Source organism: Tiliqua scincoides, chromosome 2, assembly GCF_035046505.1.
Source record: "Tiliqua scincoides isolate rTilSci1 chromosome 2, rTilSci1.hap2, whole genome shotgun sequence".
NCBI lineage: Eukaryota > Metazoa > Chordata > Lepidosauria > Squamata > Scincidae > Tiliqua > Tiliqua scincoides.
In genome coordinates, this window is record NC_089822.1 from 147,890,492 (window position 1) to 147,909,169 (window position 18,678).

Consider the following 18,678-nt stretch of genomic DNA (forward strand, 5'->3'; position numbering starts at 1 on the left):
AGACGACACCAAACTTTTCCGAGTGGTGAAGACCAGAAGTGATGGTGAGGAGCTCCAGAAGGCTCTCTCCAGACTGGCAGAATGGGCAGCAAAATGACAGATGCGCTTCAATGTCAGTAAGTGTAAAGTCATGCACATTGGGGCAAAAAATCAAAACTTCACATATAAGCTGATGGGTTCTGAGCTGTCTGTGACAGATCAGGAGAGAGATCTTGGGGTGGTGGTGGACAGGTCGATGAAAGTGTCAACTCAATGTGCGGCGGCAGTGAAGAAGGCCAATTCTATGCTTGGGATCATTAGAAAAGGTATTGAGAACAAAACGGCTAATATTATAATGCCGTTGTACAAATCTATAGTAAGGCCACACCTGGAGTATTGTGTTCAGTTCTGGACGCTGCATCTCAAAAAAGACATAGTGGAAATGGAAAAGGTGCAAAAGAGAGCGACTAAGATGATTACTGGGCTGGGGCACCTTCCTTATGAGGAAAGGCTACGGCGTTTGGGCCTCTTCAGCCTAGAAAAGAGACGCCTGAGGGGGGACATGATTGAGACATACAAAATTATGCAGGGGATGGACAGAGTGGATAGGGAGATGCTCTTTCCACTCTCACATAACACCAGAACCAGGGGACATCCACTAAAATTGAGTGTTGGGCGGGTTAGGACAGACAAAAGAAAATATTTCTTTACTCAGCATGTGGTTGGTCTGTGGAACTCCTTGCCGCAGGATGTGGTGATGGCGTCTGGCCTGGACGCCTTTAAAAGGGGATTGGACAAGTTTCTGGAGGAAAAATCCATTAAGGGGTACAAGCCATGATGTGTATGCGCAACCTCCTGATTTTAGAAATGGGCTATGTCAGAATGCCAGATGCAAGGGAGGGCACCAGAATGAGGTCTCTTGTTATCTGGTGTGCTCCCTGGGGCATTTGGTGGGCCGCTGTGAGATACAGGAAGCTGGACTAGATGGGCCTATGGCCTGATCCAGTGGGGCTGTTCTTATGCTCTTATATTGTGTAGATCTATCCAAGCCATTCCAGAATTTTGACCACTTGCAAAAAGGGTCCTTTCTTTTGCAGGGCAAGTGCTGGTGTTGCCTGCCCTCCTCTCAAGGCCTGATGCCCTGCTACATGCAAAAATGCGAACAAAGCCTTGGCAGTGGCTCTTTGTAAAGAATAGCAGCTTTATGAGAGTGGGATTTAGAGTGAGAAATGGAGGAAGAAGGGAAACTAACCCTTTCCTCATTGATTGCTATTTTGCTTCAAACTGCCTCCTAGACTGCTTTCCCACCTGCTGCAGGTTCCAGGTGCACATTCTCATTCAGCTGTTGGGGTTCTGTTACACCTGTCTGTGGGAGGCCAGCCTTTCTGTTACTACCTGGAAACTCTTGCACCTCCCTCCCTGGAGACCATTCATTAACTTTTCAAGGTCTTTTTAATCTTTACCTCCCTCCCTATCGTCTTTTGCTTCATTTTAATCAATGACTTACTTCTTCTTTTGGACAACTTTGCTCTTTCCCACTGCCTTGGGACAGCCCACAGCCTGTATGGTTCTTTTAAAGGTTGGGGGAAAGGAGTACATCGAGCTCAAGTCAAGTGCAGTAGTCTTTTTTATACCCAGTGCGCAAAGTTAACAGGCATAAAGTGCACAAATAAAATAGAGTCTTTATGCCAATAAAGGCTAAATAAATAAATGAATGAAATAGACAAGGCAGAGTAAAATGAAACTTATGGACTTTGTGGAATGGCGCGGGGGTATGGAGAAGGTTGAGGGTTGAGCGAATGTTGGGTTAGGGTACGGAAGTGCAGAGCGCTAATTGGCCAAGATGTACCAGTCATCCGCCAATGGAAGGACAGTCCCAGGCTGTTGTTGAAGTTCACAGCTGGAGGTAATCAGCCAGGGAGAGAGATACCTTCTCACTGCAGAGACAGCATAATTGGGATGGTGGAAGATGGGCCTAGCCTTTGAGTCTTGGGTTGTACCCAAGTTCTTGCTGTAGAGGGCAGGTACTGGCCTTGGCTGTTACACCCACCCATGCCCTTGCCTTGGGACATAATTCATGAACAGCTTTCTGGAACATCATTCAACCCTGGGTGCCACCATGTGCATCACCACTTACATGCCACCTGCACTTCTGTCTGCCTTTGTAGCAGGGCTCCCATCCGATTGCGCACAATGCAGCGGTAGAAGCCGGCATGGGTACGGTCCAGTGATGTAATCATGTACCTAGAGAGGGAAAGAGAAAAGGAGATGACTGAATGGATCAATGCAGTAAACAATCGATGAGGTGCATACTCAGGGCAACTGTAATCTCATACATCTCTTGATAGGCTAAAGTGAATTACTGTTGTATGCGCTGTAGTGGCATGGCCCGCATCTGCACAAGCCTTTGTTATTTACTTACTGATTGATTGTGCAGCAGCCTTTAAGCTCCGTTACGTGGACCAAAAATTAATAAAATAAAAACTAGAAGGTCTGCTGCCAGAACAGAGCTATCAGAGGGAGAAAAAAGAAAAGCAACAAGTGGGACACATTGGCAGCAACCGATTCTACATGGAGGAGAATTTTGCCTTTGGAGTCAATTTATTCAGGATGCTTGGGGTGTCATACTCACAGGCACATCCCAAGGAAAGGAGAAGGCTGCATACAGTGGTATAGCTAACGGGATGCAGGGGGTAGCAATTGCACTGGGCAACAAGCTTTAGGGGGGCAATAAGCTGAGCTTGACATTAGTGGCCCAAATTGTGAAAACTTCAGTAAGTATGAATAATACCATCATGATATAAATCACTGGATAGGTAATTTAATGAAGAATGCAAAGAAACAAACTGCATTGGAATATCAGTATTTTATCCAAAGTTATGGCCAATTAACTAGAAAATGAAAACACAACTGCCTTATGGAACAAAAAGTGGATATCCTTAACTCAGATCGTACCTATGAGACTGATTGTTCTGAGAGTCAAAGAGATGTTCTAATGATACAGCATGGAACCAATAAGGTGTTAATATCAGTCACCTCTCCTTTCCTTGTATTTCCTTTCCCTTGCGGCAGAGCAAGTGGGTGGTAAGTTGTGGGGTGAGGTTTTCCCCTGATTTACACTTTTTAAAAAGTCGGGGCATTTCCAGTTCCACTTCCAGTTGTGACATCACTTCCGGGGCATCATTTTCAGCTTGGCACCGGGCTATACAATTATTAGCTATGCCACTGGTTGCATGTCAGCGTGGCATCTGCTCTACTTGGACCAGACATGGTCCTTTGGTTCCAGCTCTACTATTGTGTGTTCTTTCATCCTCTGAGGGAGACGCTGGCCAGGCTTCTGTGGATGAAATGAGCTAGCAGTGCATAGGGAATGAATATTAGGGATGAAGAGGAAGGAGAGAGGCTGGAGAATCACTGCTCCTGGCTGCCATTTGGCTCTTCAGGACTTCTCTACCATCAATTCATGGCTGGTACCAGGGTCTTGGAGGCTGGGGGCAACAAAAACCCCAGGAAATTTTAGCAGAACCATCTCCTACTAGAATTATTCTTCCTCCTAGGGACCAGAACCAGGTCTGTCAATAGTAAGGACGGATGCATGCACGAGCCTTCCAATTAGGCCACAGAGTTAAGAAAAACAAGATGGGTATGGCGCAGAAAGACACAGGCCCAGGCAGAGAATGATGCTCAAAGGAAGCTTCTGTCCTTGGTCTGCGTACACCTTAAGCCTTACAGAGATATGATCATAAACTTGAATTCTTTTGTAGGACCACTGCAAGCTGAGTGGATATATCTTTCGGGCTGAATGATTTCGGGTGGTGGGCCATACTTGGCCCATAGGCCATAGGTTGCCTATCTCTGATCTAGAGGAAGATGAGACCTTCTGTTCTTAAGCTCTGGTTTGCTGCCATACTATTCTTTGAGGTACATGCGTGCTCTTGCACCTGAGTGGACATGTTGTATGCCAATGCACCATGACTATGTGGAACTGACATGCTACTGCACCTTTGAATCAGAGAATCCACATACCAGCTGAGGCCAATTGCTTCTGTAGTCACACTCTCCAGGTCTATATGTGAGAAGCCTTACTGAGTCATCCTATGACCCCATACTTTTTTCCCATGGTACAGTGAACTTTGCAAGAATTCCCTCTATTTTCAGCTAAAGAAGAAAAGATGGAATTTTAAAATGAAACCCAGTGTTTCTGTGATCATTACCAGACACCCTAACCCAGGCCTCCCTGTTGGATCATCTGTAAAAGGAAGGGACGCTGTGGGGGATATATGCACTGCTCAAAATGCCAGTGTCAAAGACAGCATTTTGGGGGAGAAGCTGGGCTGCTGAACTCTTGACTTCTGCTTGCAGACTCTGAGCTTCAAAGGCCTGTTCACATCTCTGCTCTGTGACACCAACATCGCAGAACTTCAAATGAAGAAAATCACAGCAACTGGTCAGAGCTCTTAAGCATGTACTATTTAAGGCCCTGCGGCATAACACTGCCCTTACAATGAGCAAGGGAATGACAACTTCCCCATAGATTTAGCAAAGGAAATGTCCATAACGAAATTCTAGCCACTGAAATCTGCTTCCCCATCTGTCGCTCCCCAAGTTTCAACCGGCCTCAAATATGACATTTACACCTTTTGTTAGCACTAGACAGACAGGAGTAGCAAAGAGTGACTAACAACCCAATCCTATTCAGGGCTTATCCTGACGGATCTCGTGATCTGTCAGTGTAAGTCCTGGAACAACAGTGTGAAAGTCATTCCATCGTTCTGTGGGTCACAACCACTAGGGCAAACAGACAGAGGTGCAGGTGACAGCGGCCTGCTGAACTTCTTCCATCCTGCACTGCCACTGATGAGTCAGTGAGAGGGGAATTGAATGGGAAAAGATCATGGGTGGTTCAGGGTGGGGAGTGGGTAAGGTAGGGGTGGTTCAGGGAAGAATCTCAGTGGCAGTGGTATACACCAATATTCTATCCCCCTTTCCTGGTCTGACATACCTCCGACTCTCCTCGAACCTATGCCAGCAAAAGAGCTGGCACAGGTCCAAGGAGACCCACTGGAGGTCAGGCAGCCTATGGAGAGGAAAATAAAAATTTTTTTAATTACTAGACTGTCCGATTGCCTCCCCACCAAAGCATGCAGTATGCGCTCCATCAGCTGCATTCTATGGGCTGGTGCGGGACAGGGTTGGATAGTAAGAGCCCAATGCTATACATATGTACTCAGAAGTAAGTCCCAATATAGTCAATGAGAGTTACTCCCAGATGTGTGGATAGAATTGCAGCCTAAGAGTGCGAGCTGCAAATCAGGACATCCCTAGTCCAAATCTTGCCCCTGCCACAAATTCTCACTGGGTGGACTTAGAGCCCAATCCTGGGTTCAACGCGCTGGCTTACTGCCAGCGTGCGCTGTCGCAAACGTAAGGCACATTTGTGTGGCCTAACGCCAGGCCAGCACCCATGCTAGCCCAGAGCTGGCCAGCGCTGCGTTACCATCGGGTGGGTGCCTGGCCTCCGCTGCTTGGCAGTTGCACGGACCACTGGGCTGTGGAAAGGTAAGTGGGGGCGGGGGGGGAGACGGGGAAGAGGCATTCCGGGGAGGGAAGAGAAGAGGAGGGGGAGGGCGGAGAGAGGGTGAGGAGGAGGCATGTTGGGGAGGCAGGAGGCAGGGAGAGGGTGGGTGGGAGGTGTGGCGGGGGAGGGAGTGGGGAGGGAGGAAGGTGGGTCTGCTCCACTGGATCCAGAGTGTGGGGCTTGGCACCTGACATGAACGCTCTTTCCAAAAGGTCAGCACTGAATCGAGTAGCCTCATAGTGGGACTACCTCCCTTACCTGGGAGAAGATCAAAAGTCCCCTTCTCCTGAGGTGCTGACCGCAGCTGTCATGGATGTGACAACAGCCATTTTTGGTGTCGACGCAGCCATGTGCCACGGGAGCGCAGGCTTGGGCTGCCTGGTAAGCTACTCCTTCTCAGTTTCAGTTCCCCAATTACAATATAGGAATATTAACACTTGCCAATTTACTTTACAGTGTTGTTGTAAAGGCAACATCAAAATAATACATGTGAAGTACTTTGTACACTCAGAAGGAGCAATCTAGTCCAGCCCGCTATGCAACATGTGGATGGATCTATGTGCCATCTATATGACTATTATTGCATCTTGTGGAGAAAACTGATCTATGTCTAAACAAGTCTCCACTTCACATTGGTGATGCTCCAAGAGACACAACAATGAGAAAAGTTGCTAAGGTAACTTCTTTTTCATCATGACTGATGGCCCTTGGGAGGACAAGGAGCACAAGATTGAGAATGTGGCTTGGGAAAGCTTGGGGAATATAACTGGGGAAAGCCTGAGGAGATTTGTAGAAACACTGAACAGGAACATTAGGCTGCGAAGAAGGACAGCACGGAGTGAGCTGGGAGCAGGGAATGGGGGTAGCTGTAAAACTCTTTCTTAAAGGCTACAGACCCATCTAAGCAATCTGAAAAGTCAGAATTAATCATGGTCATTCATTTATGTAGTTTCTCTACAGCAGTGAGAGAAACTAGATGCTGGAAACTCAGAGGAAATAAGTAGAGGAATTCAGCCTTCATCCAGCCCCCACACTCTTATATTTAATCAAGTACTAAAAAGTGCCGGAGGCTTCTTTGATACGAGTTTGTTTGTTCTTTCTAATACACAGTTTAAATTAAACTTTAATAATGAGGGGTGATGATCTAGCAGCTGCCTCAAAGTCTAGAGACACCTTCCCCCCATGCTGCTGCTTGCCTGCGGCAGGCACAAAAAAATTCATCTCTACCCCTGGATCAAGAGGACAAAGGACCCTCGTCTAACAGAGCGGGTGAGTTGTGTATTTGCACCTCTGATGTTGACACGGTGACTGCCCATGCCGCAGCCACAAACTGGGAAGCTTTGAAGAACAAAGGGAGGGGGACAGGATGACACGAATCATCCTGTTTCCGGGCTCCAAGGTAATGCCAGCGGTTTAGGTTGCTAAGGGCAATTGTGCATGAATGGCACTGGCAGTTGTTGTGGCTCTCCAAATGCTCTCTATTGATTGAAATGTCAGAAGAAGCCCCTCAGAAGCAGAAAACAAATGGGAAGCCAAAGGCTCATTTAAAATATCTGAGTGTCTATCTAGGGCAGGGGTGCTCAATAGGTGGATCGTGATCTACCAGTAGATCGCGAGGCAAAATGAGTAGATCGCGGAGTGCTGACCCCCCCCTTCAGGTGCCTCTGGGAGGAAACGCCGGGAGTAAGGCCCATTGTACTCAATGGGGCTTACTCCCAGGTAAGTGTGGCTAGGATTGCAGCCTCACAGCCTAATCCTAGGCATGTCTACTCAGGAGTAAGTCCTGTTATACTCAGTGGGGCTCAAGGTACACCAACATACATTGTACACATAAATGTTATATGTTATGATGGCGCAAACATTGTAAAAAAAACTCTGGTAGATCTCCGGGCCTTGCTGGGTTTCAAAGTAGCTCTCGAGCCAAAAAAGTGTGAGCACCCCTGATCTAGGGTAAGGTTCTAACCACACCATTGCTATCATCCACTGGGATATGCCCAAGGTTGCAGTTTGTCAATGACTTGGATCTTCAGTGCAGGCCTCCCACTCTTCCAGACCTAGGCTCATCACTTACAGAAACACAAGGGGCTACCATATTTCCTTCTACATTGCCAAGGACATGGAATAGCTATGCCTAACATGAAGTGCCAGTGGCATACATGGGGGGTGTCCAGGGGTGCAAGTACTCCCAGGTAGTACAGCTGGGGGCTACCCGCAACTGCTACCTCCCTATTTGGAGGCATTCCAAGGGCTGGAGAGGCCACACGCTGCCTCCCCAAGCCTCAGAAGTCCTTCTAAGGCAGGGGTGTCCAAACTTTTTGGCAGGTGGGCCACATCATCTCTCCGACACTGTGTCAGGGGCCAGGTGGAAAAAAAAGATTTAATATACATTTCAAATTTGAATAAATTTACGTAAATGAATATATTAGAGATGGAACTTATAAGAATGAATGAAGGTCTTGCAATAGCTCAAGGTCTATTAAAGGCCTAAGACAAAGCAAGGCTGGCCTTTCCTTCACTGCCACTGCTGCATCACAGACGTGAAACAGCAAGCAGTGGAGGGAGCCCTCGTAACACAGCTCACGAGAGAAGACGAACAGTCACCCTCACACTGAGAGCAGTTGTTGGGCTAGCACAGGCTCCAGCAAATCTCTGGAGGGCCAGATGCTCATTGGAGACTGGGGGCTCCCAGTGGGCTGGACTGGAAGTCCCCAAGGGCCGCAAGTGGCCCCCGGGGCGGGGTTTGGACACCCCTGTTCTAAGGCATCCGGAGGGTCTTAAAACATCACTTCTGGTTCTTTGGGGAAACTGGAAGAGATGTTTTCAGGCTCTTAGAAGGTCTTCTGAGGCCTCTGGAGGGCCTTCAAGCATCACTTCCAGTTTCCCAGAGAAACCGGAAGTGAAATTTAAAGGCTCTCCGGAGGTTTCAGAAGGCCTCTGGACACAACTGGTGTGTGTGTGTGGGGGGGGGGGGTTTCCTCAGGGTGAGGGAATTTTGCAGTCCTGGCACAGCACAAGGCCAGGACACCAGTGTGAAGTGTTGTCAAGAAAAATGTGACACAATTTTGGAGCTATTACACAGCAAATAAAAATAGGGGCAAAAAGTAATGGGAACCAGGTAGCTACCTTAGAAGTAACTAGATGATCAAAGTCAAATGCCATTATTCCAGTTAAAAGAGATAAATGTGAATTTACTTTCAGTATCCCTGGTCATGCAAAAAAATGTCCAGCCAAGATCTTCTGAGGGTTGTATACATCTACAGTCTCATCAATATACGTCAATGCTAGCAATTTAAACTGAGTTGTAGAACCTCGAGCCAACTTATGCGCTGTAGCCCCTGCTATTTTTCTAGTCCAGCCTGCCCATCAGAACTGTCTTGCAATACCCCACAACCTTAAAATGGTGCCTGTGCTACCTCCCTTTCTTCAGATCCTGGAGGTACTGAGTTGGTTCAGGTGTTGTGCCAGGCCATGGTTTGGTATTATACGAATGAGCTCCACGCGTGTGCACTCTTTCCTTCCTTCCTCCCTCTCTTTGCACATTCCACTTGATGAGCAACTGCCTTGTTTTCGTTTAACCATCATTTCGTTTCACGTTCAAACCAATCAGCTCTGGTATGTGTCAATCCTACAAATCAGGATTGGGGACTAGCACATCAAACATCTAAAATGATGGTCATTCTGCCTTGTCATGTTCTTGTCAAGCCTTTGTAAAGCTCCCTTCACTCCCATTCCCTCATAATGGGTTTCTAGGCTGCCTTCCTCCACACCATGTACCCCAGGGTCTGATAAGTTGCAATTACTTAAGCAAGTTGAACTTTATAGCAGGGTTTTACCCACAATAGAATGCCTTTTGGCCAGTTCTTCCTGGCCTCTGTGAAGTGATGTGCCCTCCACATTTGCCTCTCCCCCCCATTGTTCCCATATCCCTATGACACTGGAAAAGTCTCACGGCTTCACAACAGTGTCACAAAAGCAGCCTTCTGTTGGCTGCTGTACTGTGTGACTTGTAAAGTGCTGTTTTTGGGGACTCACATAAGAAAGGCCTTGTTTCTGTCTTAGTCCACTGATGAAGCTTGGCCTCAATCAATACCTTTACCGCTCTGCTTAGCAGTGCCACCATCCCTCCTGCACCAAAAGCATTCTACCAAATCCTGCTGTTTCAACAGTGAGCTTATAACACAACTGCTCAAACAATAACCTTCAGCTCATTCTTCAATCACCTTTGTCCCTTTCCTAGGGCAGCTGCAACTTTTAATAACATCCGTCTCAATGAAGCTGTAAACCTAGTGGTGGCACTTTGACTCGGCTTTCATTGCTTGAAGACTGCAAGTTCTGGCAAACTTTCTCCAGTCTGAAGACTCCATGTGAAGTCTGCACAATAAACTCTTACGTCAAAGCTGTAGCAAGAGGCTGACAGAGGAAACAAGGACCCAAAAACTGTCCTGACTGATTAGGGATTTGTGCCAGTCGCTGTTGCTGCTGCTGCTTCCTCTCTCTGCCTGCTTGCCCATCGCCTCACTTGTAGCTGCAAAATCCTATGTCAGCTGACTAGGAAGTCAACCTGCATTGATCAAAGGGCAAGTGCCATATGTGAATTTTAGTCTCCTGAGTATACTGCAGGCAGGCAGCTCAGACAGGGGAATGGCAGTCACTGATGTGAAGGATACTATCACAACCACATGCTCCGCACTCGCTAGCCTTATGAGTTTGAGAGGTGCATTTGAAATTGTGTTGGCTCCAATTCAACTCATGGGCTTTCTTCAACCCCAGGACTGAAGGTTCTGACATTCTGCCATGAGGGTGAATACTCCAACTGAGTCTCTAGGTGGCAGCATAGGACCCCATACTCAGAAGCCACGAGTCAGGTTAATTTAGGTCAAGGGCTATAGGAATTTTCATAGAGAGTTTGCATCACTCTCCCTTTTTTCTCCAAGCCCTGATACTGGTCCCATATTGGCAGAGTGAAAGGGCAACAGAAGAGTCTGAAGAAGGCATGTCAGATGTGATCAGCGTATGATCCTTTACCCCAGTGGGTGAAACCACAGAATTCATTTATCAGTTAGCATAAATGAACTGTCAACTTGCAGCAGCCATCAGGTTCCAGTCCTGGGTCCCCGTTGGGAACTAAGTCAACAGGCAAATAATACCCAACGTCATCGGCAATGCCTGAAATGAGACTTGGCTTGATGGTCTGTAATGAGGGAAGCCTACCCTTGGGAATAGAAATTTCAGGACTTTGTTCTGGGGGAAACGCTAAAGACAAAAAACAAACAAATTGGTTGCTAGTGTTTACACCTCGGACTTGGGCTCAGGCAAAAACAAGGAAAAGAAAGTAGTGAAACTGTTCAGTGGAATCCTCCTCATGCTGATATAGGGAACATGAGCGTGCACAGGGCCAAGACTTCCTGACACTGGAGGCAGCATGCCAAAGGCTACCCCTCCCCCTTATTGGAGGATGTGCCAGCCTCTGCTCCTTCCACTCTCCAATGCTGTAGCTCAGCGCTCTCCTCCCTCCACATTTCCTCTTCCTCTCTGCCCCCCTTTTCCAGTCCAGAGAGTGGAAGGAAGAGGAGGACCAATGGAAGCAAGTTGGTGGTCAGACCCAAGGTGCCCCTTCATCAATCAACTGCCTGAGGTGAATCTCCTCCCTTTGGTTGGCCTTGTGGATGAGCCGGCCCTGAGTATGCATACTGCACTGAAGCTATGACATTCTGGAATGTGGGCTGTCCCTTATGAGATTGGCGGGGGGGGGGGGAGGTTTCCAGAGGCCACAGTGTGAAAACAGGGGTTTGATTTTTTTTAAAGTCCAGTCCCAATGGATGGCTTCTTCATGTGAGCCAGACTGCACAACTGCACTGCAAACATGCATACTAGCCCTTGGTTTTGACCTACTCTTTGTGCATCAAATGGATTTTCCACCTTTAAAAAATACTTTTGTAAGTGGTAAACACATATTTATTTGTAATTTATTCATCCTTCACCTTACCCCCCCCCCCAAAAAAAGTCACAAACACTTTAAAAATAGTATCAAGCACCCCTGGGATTGTGAGGTGGGTAGGTTTGTTCATGATGATACAGACATTAGCCAGTAGACATTGTTTTCAGAGCAGTGGAAGCTCTATTAAATTGCTTCTGCTATTCTTAAAGTGGTACATCTGTCTTCATTCAAAATATTTTCCATAAGACTCAAATTATCCTAGCGGCCTGACACTTCCATGTGTTGTGCCTGCTGACAGTTGCCTGCCCCCTAGTGGTTGCTACACTTCAGCTCTGCTGAATGATCTACTCATTATTCACCTAAACTGGGAGCTACACAGTCTCCTTCTGTGCCTGACCCAAGGAGTGTACATAAGAGAGGGTCTTATGTACCTAGTCTACCTCTTTAGATTAAGCTATTGAAGCTTTACATCTTTAATGCTACATGAAGTATGATATCAATAAACAGTAGTCATTTCACCATGATAGATGGAGAGAGACCATTTTTGCACACTGCTGCCCAGCCACTCAGAAAGACTCATTTAATTCCATGAGATTCTTTCAGGAGGCAATTTAGAGAGAGAGAGAGAGAGAGAGAGAGAGAGAGAGAGAGAGAGAGAAGTTAGAAGGCAGATATTGAAGGGAGTGGATTACCCAGATGGGGCACTACCAGCACAATTCCATACATATATACTCTGTATACTCAGAAGCAAGTCCCACTATATTCCATCCCAGGAAAGTGTGCATAGGACTGTAGGCTTAATCAAGCAAAGTTTGGGTAATCAAGGAGGAATAAAACAACCATAAATTAAACCTGAGGACTATAACTGCAAGGTCTATGCCAGGGGAGAAGTGCTACTGCTGAAAGGGCAGTCTACCTGAAAATTAGGCTCTCCTATATCTTGAAATGCGATCAGGTTTTGCATATTTTCACTTTGTCATTTGCAGCAAATGTTCCTAAGGGTGCAATCCTAACCAACTTGCCAGCACTGAGGTAAGGGCAATGCAACTCTGAGGTAAGAGAACAAACATTGCCTTAACTCGAGGAGGCCTCCATGACTGCCCCCCAACTGTAAGATGCAGCACATGCCCCACTGACACAGCTATGCCAGCATTGGAAAGTTGGTTAGGATTGCACCCTAAGTTAGAAAAAGTGCTTATTTTTGGTTATGGCCTGTTTAATGACATAACTACCTGCGTAATGACATCACTTCCAGACCTCAGCAGGCATCATGAATGCTATTCGGCCCTTGCTATGAAACGGGTTTGACACCCCTGGTTTATGCAGTACCCACCTAGTTGCTCAGTTAATTTTTTGTTTCCTGACACAGTCTCTCATATTCTTATCTTGCACAGACTTACCAACTAAGAGGCTGGAGATCAAATTTCACATCAGCTGGGGGCCCAGCTGCAAAATATATGGGGAACTGTTTTGTATCCATTATCCCCAAATTAAGTGCTAAGATGGCCAACTAGCACTGTATTAAACAGGTTTACTTAGACAGCTCAGTATATCTTACACACTTCATTTTTCCTCCAGGGTCTCCAAGCGGTACCAAAAGTTCCCTCTTCCAGCATGGTGCCACCAGATGGCAAGCAAACAGAACAAGAGGAGTCTTGCCTCTCACTCTCAAGAGTGGAACTCTCTTCCTCTGACCATGCTCTATAGCAAGGGTGTCCAAACTTTTTGGCAGGAGAGCCACATCATCTCTCTGACACTGAGTTGGGGACTGGGGAAAAAATAATTTACATTTCAAATTTGAATAAATTTACATAAGTGAATATATTAGAGATGGAACTTATATGAATGAATGACAGTCTTGCAATAACTCAAGGCCTATAAAAGGCCTTGTACAAAGCAAGACTGGCCTTTCCTTCTCTGCCACTGCTGCATCACAGACATAAACAGCAAGCAGTGGAGGGAGCCCTCGTCCCACATCACACAGAAGAGGTTGAACAGTTGGCCATCATGCTGAGAGTAGTTGTGTCAGGCCCGGGTGGGCTCCAGCAAGTCTTCAGAGGGCCAGAGGCTTATTGGAGACTGGGGACCCCCTGCGGGCCTGATTGGGAGTCCTTCAGGGCCACAAGTGGCCCCAGGGCCAGGGTTTGGGCACCCCTGCTCTATAGACTGGAGGCTTATCCTAAATACATTTCAAAAGGGCTGTAAGGTTTTTTTGTTTGTTAGGGAGCCGGGTGGCCACTGTTAACCCTATCTGTTGTCATCTTACCTTTAATAACACTTTTTTACATAGAAGTGGGAATGTTATTACATTGGTTGGTTTGAGCCCTTGGGAAGTAATGGGTTCAAGGATCACAATAAATAGCAAGGGGATGTTTGTGTGTGTTGGGTCAGTGTCACCCCAACCTCAAACTTTACTGCCTTCTTAATTGTTTGTGCTGTGTTTTCTCGGGACATGAAATGCTGAAAGCTTACAAACCTTCTGCAATCTACACCTGAACAGAAACCAAGCATTCAGAATCTACTGGCTAACAATCTAGTAGGTCAGGAGTGGTAGTCTGTAGGTAAGCCAGGATGCAGACAGGCAGAAATACCAGGATGGACAGCCAGAGTGAGGAGTTAGACCTTGGTCTGACCACCAACTTGCTTCCATTGATCCTCCTCCTCCTCCTTCCACTCTCTGGATTGGAAAAGGGAGGCAGAGAGCATGGAGCAGCTGCCCAAGTGGCACACGGAGTGCCTAAGTGGCACAGAGAGTGCCTTAGGCCTAACAATTGGCCTAAGTTCATTTGCCAGAGTCCTCATTTTGAGACCCCCATATCTCCTGCAGCCTGACACTGTAAGCATCTCAGACACCAACATCAGGCTTCTTGTGCCACCTGCTGAGGCAATGGGACAAGAGATTTCTGGCAGCAATGTGAGGACTGGTGAGATGGATGAGTTCCTAAAGACAAAAGACATTAAGGAAGTAAAATAACCTGTGGAAAGCAGTGGGGACTGTGGTGGGAGCATCTCCTCCCCATCTGTTGTTGTGCACCCTTTCAGCAGTGAGTCCTTGAGTGTCAGTGCTGATATTTAAAATGATCCTCACTTGCTTTAAATAAGATATTTCAATTCCACCAAGCTGTCAGGGGCTGAGGCGGACACCGGGAATAATGGGCAGAGTCTCCTTGTATTGTCCTAGTTAATAAATCAGCCACAACAGGAACACAGACAAAGGCTGGGAGAGAAGGAGAGAATACAGAGGTAGGGACACTCACACAAATACCTAAATGCACAGACTAAAACCGCTCCCACACATTTAGACTCTCATAAAGGCACACAATCTCTCTCTCTCACACACACACACACCCCTAAACTAGCCAAGGTATAGCATTTATTCTGTTATTCTCCCCCCTTCCCATTCAATGCATCATGCGTTCCACTGCTACATCTCTAGATACCATTCATCTCTTTCCCATGCCTAAGAACAAGATAAAGACTGTGGCTTATCACGATGAAGGAAGCTGTTGATTGACTGGACACACGAAATAATTGTAGGGGGGAGTAGCCAAACACATGACACAACCCTTTTCTAACGGGGGGGGGGGTTAGGCTTAATGTTCCCTCTTCACAGCCATCTCTTCCACACACAAAGGTAGTGAGTTGGCGAATGGATTCTTGTTGCAAAGTAGACACCAAAACGATGGTCAGAATCTACGCTCGGGAATTCAATTAAATAGGACTTGCTCCATTTCCTTCTTCTAGGTGGCAATTCCAAGTGTTCTAAGGGGGGCTGTTTCCAATAGCCCTCCCACCTTGCCAAATTCCAAACCTTGTTCTTAGAGGCCTGTGCTAAGCAGCCAAGAACAGTCATCCCACTGTCTCATACCAAAGATTTTCCTTTCAACTTATATTAACATATAAACCTGCCTTCTGTTGGATCTGTTCAGGTGATACTATGCAATAAAGGGCAGTTTGGATGTTTCATCCTCCTCATAAATATATGGAGCAGGTCAGTGCAGTAGTGTCAGGAGACTAACAGGTGGCATTATTCAAGATGGCCAGTGAGTCTGTTCATTTAGCTCAGTATTGTCAACACTGACTGACAACAGCTGTCTAGGGTCTCAGACAAGAGTCCTTCCCAGCCTTACCTGGAGATGCTGCCTGAGATGGAACCTGTGACCTTCTGCATGCAAGGTATGCACACTATCACAAAACTACAGCAACTCCCACCCCCCACATGCATATTTGTGAATTCAAAACTCCCCATTTTGAAAGGAATGCATATCACTTGTGGGCTAAGAAGAGAAGCCCCACAATTTTGTTTTGTAAGTCTGCTATTTTTTAATAGAATTGAGCTATTTCCCAGGGCACAGAAAATTTATCAGGAGCTTTGAGGTTGCGAATCACCCAAATCTGCCTGTCTTATTTCCAGCAGACCATACCTTTCAGTGTACTGAGAAGTCCTCTCCTCTTTCCAAAAGGTGTCAAGATACCACAGGTGCATCATAGGAAGCCTGGTGTGATTTTCTGATCAGAAGCAACAATAATGTGGCAGAGTTTTGAGGCTACTCATTCAGTTTCCATATACAGCCATTTTTAGCTAGAGGTGATTCTAGGCTTGGTACACTTTTGCTGCAATCCTAACCACACTTTCCTGAGAGTAAGCCCCATTGAACAAAATAGGACTTACTTCTGAGTAGACCCGGTTAGGATTGTGCTTTTTATATCTCAATAACATTACCACTCCATTTATTCCAGTCAAGGGGCAAGTGACAGACAGTCTCACAGATCCAAAGGGATGTACTGGAAGCCTGGTCTGTCACAGGTGCTTCAAATGGTTACCAACTTGGAGATGCCATCATGCGGTTTCATTGGAAACTCTCTATGCCACTGATAATATGCAGGGAGGGGGGGGACAGTTACCATTTTTTTCAGTGTCTAGAGACAATCCATAGTAAGTTACACCTTGTATTTATTGCCATCAGAGTGTGAGATGAGCATGACTACATCCAGTACGTCTTGATCACTAAGCCTTTGTAGGCACTTACCATGTATGCAAAGGAAGGAACAGTTTGTTCGCATCACACAGAAATCCTCGCTATAGAATTCTTCTCATAGAATGTTTCCCTCTCCATACTTCTGTTTACCCCATGCCTCAGTGGAAGCCAACAACGGATGACATTTTGCACCACAGACTGAATCCCTCCCTTCTCTCCACATTCAGCTGTTTTGTGAGTGAACATTGTCCATATGAGATTGATCAGTCATTCAGAAACTTCTCCAGCCATGAGTCAGCAAGCAATGATCAGTGGGGCGCAGCAACCACTCCATCCAGGCTAATATCTCCTTCTTTCTCCCAACCTCCGAGTATTGAGGAGGACTTGGGCTTGATTGGCTTAAGCCACGGCTCTCCAAGATTCCCTCTTCTTAGACTAACAATGCAAAAATACCCTCAGCAGTAATCATGAGAGCGTGAGACTGCTTGCATGGATTTCATTTGGGTTGGTGTGCTGATACAGAGATCACAGAGCAGAGATCTTATAAACGTTGCAACTGGGTATTCAGCACTGATATGCAACCCCTGTATTGTCAAGACTGAATCATCTACCCTCTTGTATGCTGATGACTAATATCTCTGCTGTGTACAGTTGAAGGAAAAAGCCTTTGCACATGAAGAAGCAAAGTGTTTTTGTTGTGGCATTCTGGTGCCTTTCATCTACAAAGTGCCCCCTCCCTGTGGTCTGTGCAAGCATCATGCCCAGTAGGCATTCAAAATCATGCCCAGCAGGATTTCATTTGGGGTTGGTGTGCTGATACAGAGATCACAGAGCAGAGCCATCTCATAAACGATGGAACTGGGTATTCAGCACTGATACGCAACCCCTGTAAAGACTGAATCATCTACCCTCTTGAATGCTGATGACTAATATCTCTGCTGTGTACAGTTGAAGGAAAAGGCCTTTGCACATGAAGAAGCAAAGTGTGTTTGTTGTGGCATTCTGGTGGCTTTCATCTACAAAGTGCCCCCTTCCTTTGGTCTGTGCAAGCATCATTCCCAGCAGGCATTCAAACAGCACAATGTGTGTAGACGTAAAATAGTTATGCCACCTGCATAGACATAAAAAGTATCCCTCTGACAGAGGCAAACACATCTTGTTACTGAGCAAACATGCCTTTGCTTGAGACAGCTCCAAAGTTCATAATCATCTGGTTCAGAATATGAATTTCTTCAGATGGAATGGAGCATCACCCCAGAAATTCTTCAACTTGAAGCGCAAAACAAAATATGCGCATGCAAGGCCAATGTTCAGGCTGCTATATAGGCACATGTACAAACATTCTTTAGTGTAAACTTCTTACTGTGATGATGAAATGCTCATTGATGGCTGAACATACCATCTGACCATGCAGGTTTTTGCTTGGTGAGTAATTTCTCTATTTGGCTCAATCAATTCTTTTGATTGTTTTCTGTAAACATTTTTTGTGGATGTTGTCTTCCAGTCAGATCTAAAACACTCTTTTATACCCCTGCGTGTGTGTGTTTGAATTTCCAGGCAGCTCTCTGCCACAGATGGCATGTGAGATAGATGCAGGGCAGGTGAAAAGAAACTACAATTCCCAGGAGGCAATATGGTAATGTGCATGCACAAGGCACAATCAACATGCAGGTGCCTACATTATAAACCAGGAGCAAACTCCTCCTCCAAGAATCATGAAGGAAAATCAAGAGTAAGAAGATGGGTTTTCAATCACTTCTCAAATAAAGGAAGGTAAGAATCCAGTTGTTAGATTAATGGTGGATGAATGTTCCAGTCATATACAGCAAATAGATGAAATAAGAACAAAGCCAAGAAATAGCACATGGAAGATGGCTTTTATTTCCCCTCATTTTTTATTTAGAATGGCAGTTCAGTCATTATCATACACTCTAGGAGTAGCTGTCAATGCCAATATGCCATGCCACTACACAGGGCCAGCCCAAGAACTCCTGGATCCTGAGGCAGTGAGCCAAAGGCTGACCCCCCCCCCAACCTGGTAGCATACCAGTCACTTCCAGAGCTGCTCCTCTTGCTTTCTAGATTTGGAAAGGAGGAGGACAACAAAGTGGAAGTGTGGAAGAGAGAAGAGTAATGCACTAGAGGTCTCCAAACCCTGGCCCGGGGGCCAGGTGCAGCCTGCAGAGAGCCTCTATCTAGCCTGC

The 18,678-nt window shown here is 46.3% G+C and overlaps 1 protein-coding gene across 5 annotated transcripts in view; it reads right to left on the minus strand.

Annotated features, from left to right (window-relative positions):
• Positions 1–18,678, minus strand: part of SDK2 (sidekick cell adhesion molecule 2) — a 357,514-nt gene that overhangs the window by 99,401 nt on the left and 239,435 nt on the right. For all 5 annotated transcript variants that reach the window (XM_066618344.1, XM_066618341.1, XM_066618343.1 and 2 more), the window contains exon 3: positions 2,117–2,223. In XM_066618344.1, the coding sequence (XP_066474441.1) occupies positions 2,117–2,223 (107 nt within the window). The remainder of the gene's footprint in view (positions 1–2,116; positions 2,224–18,678) is intronic.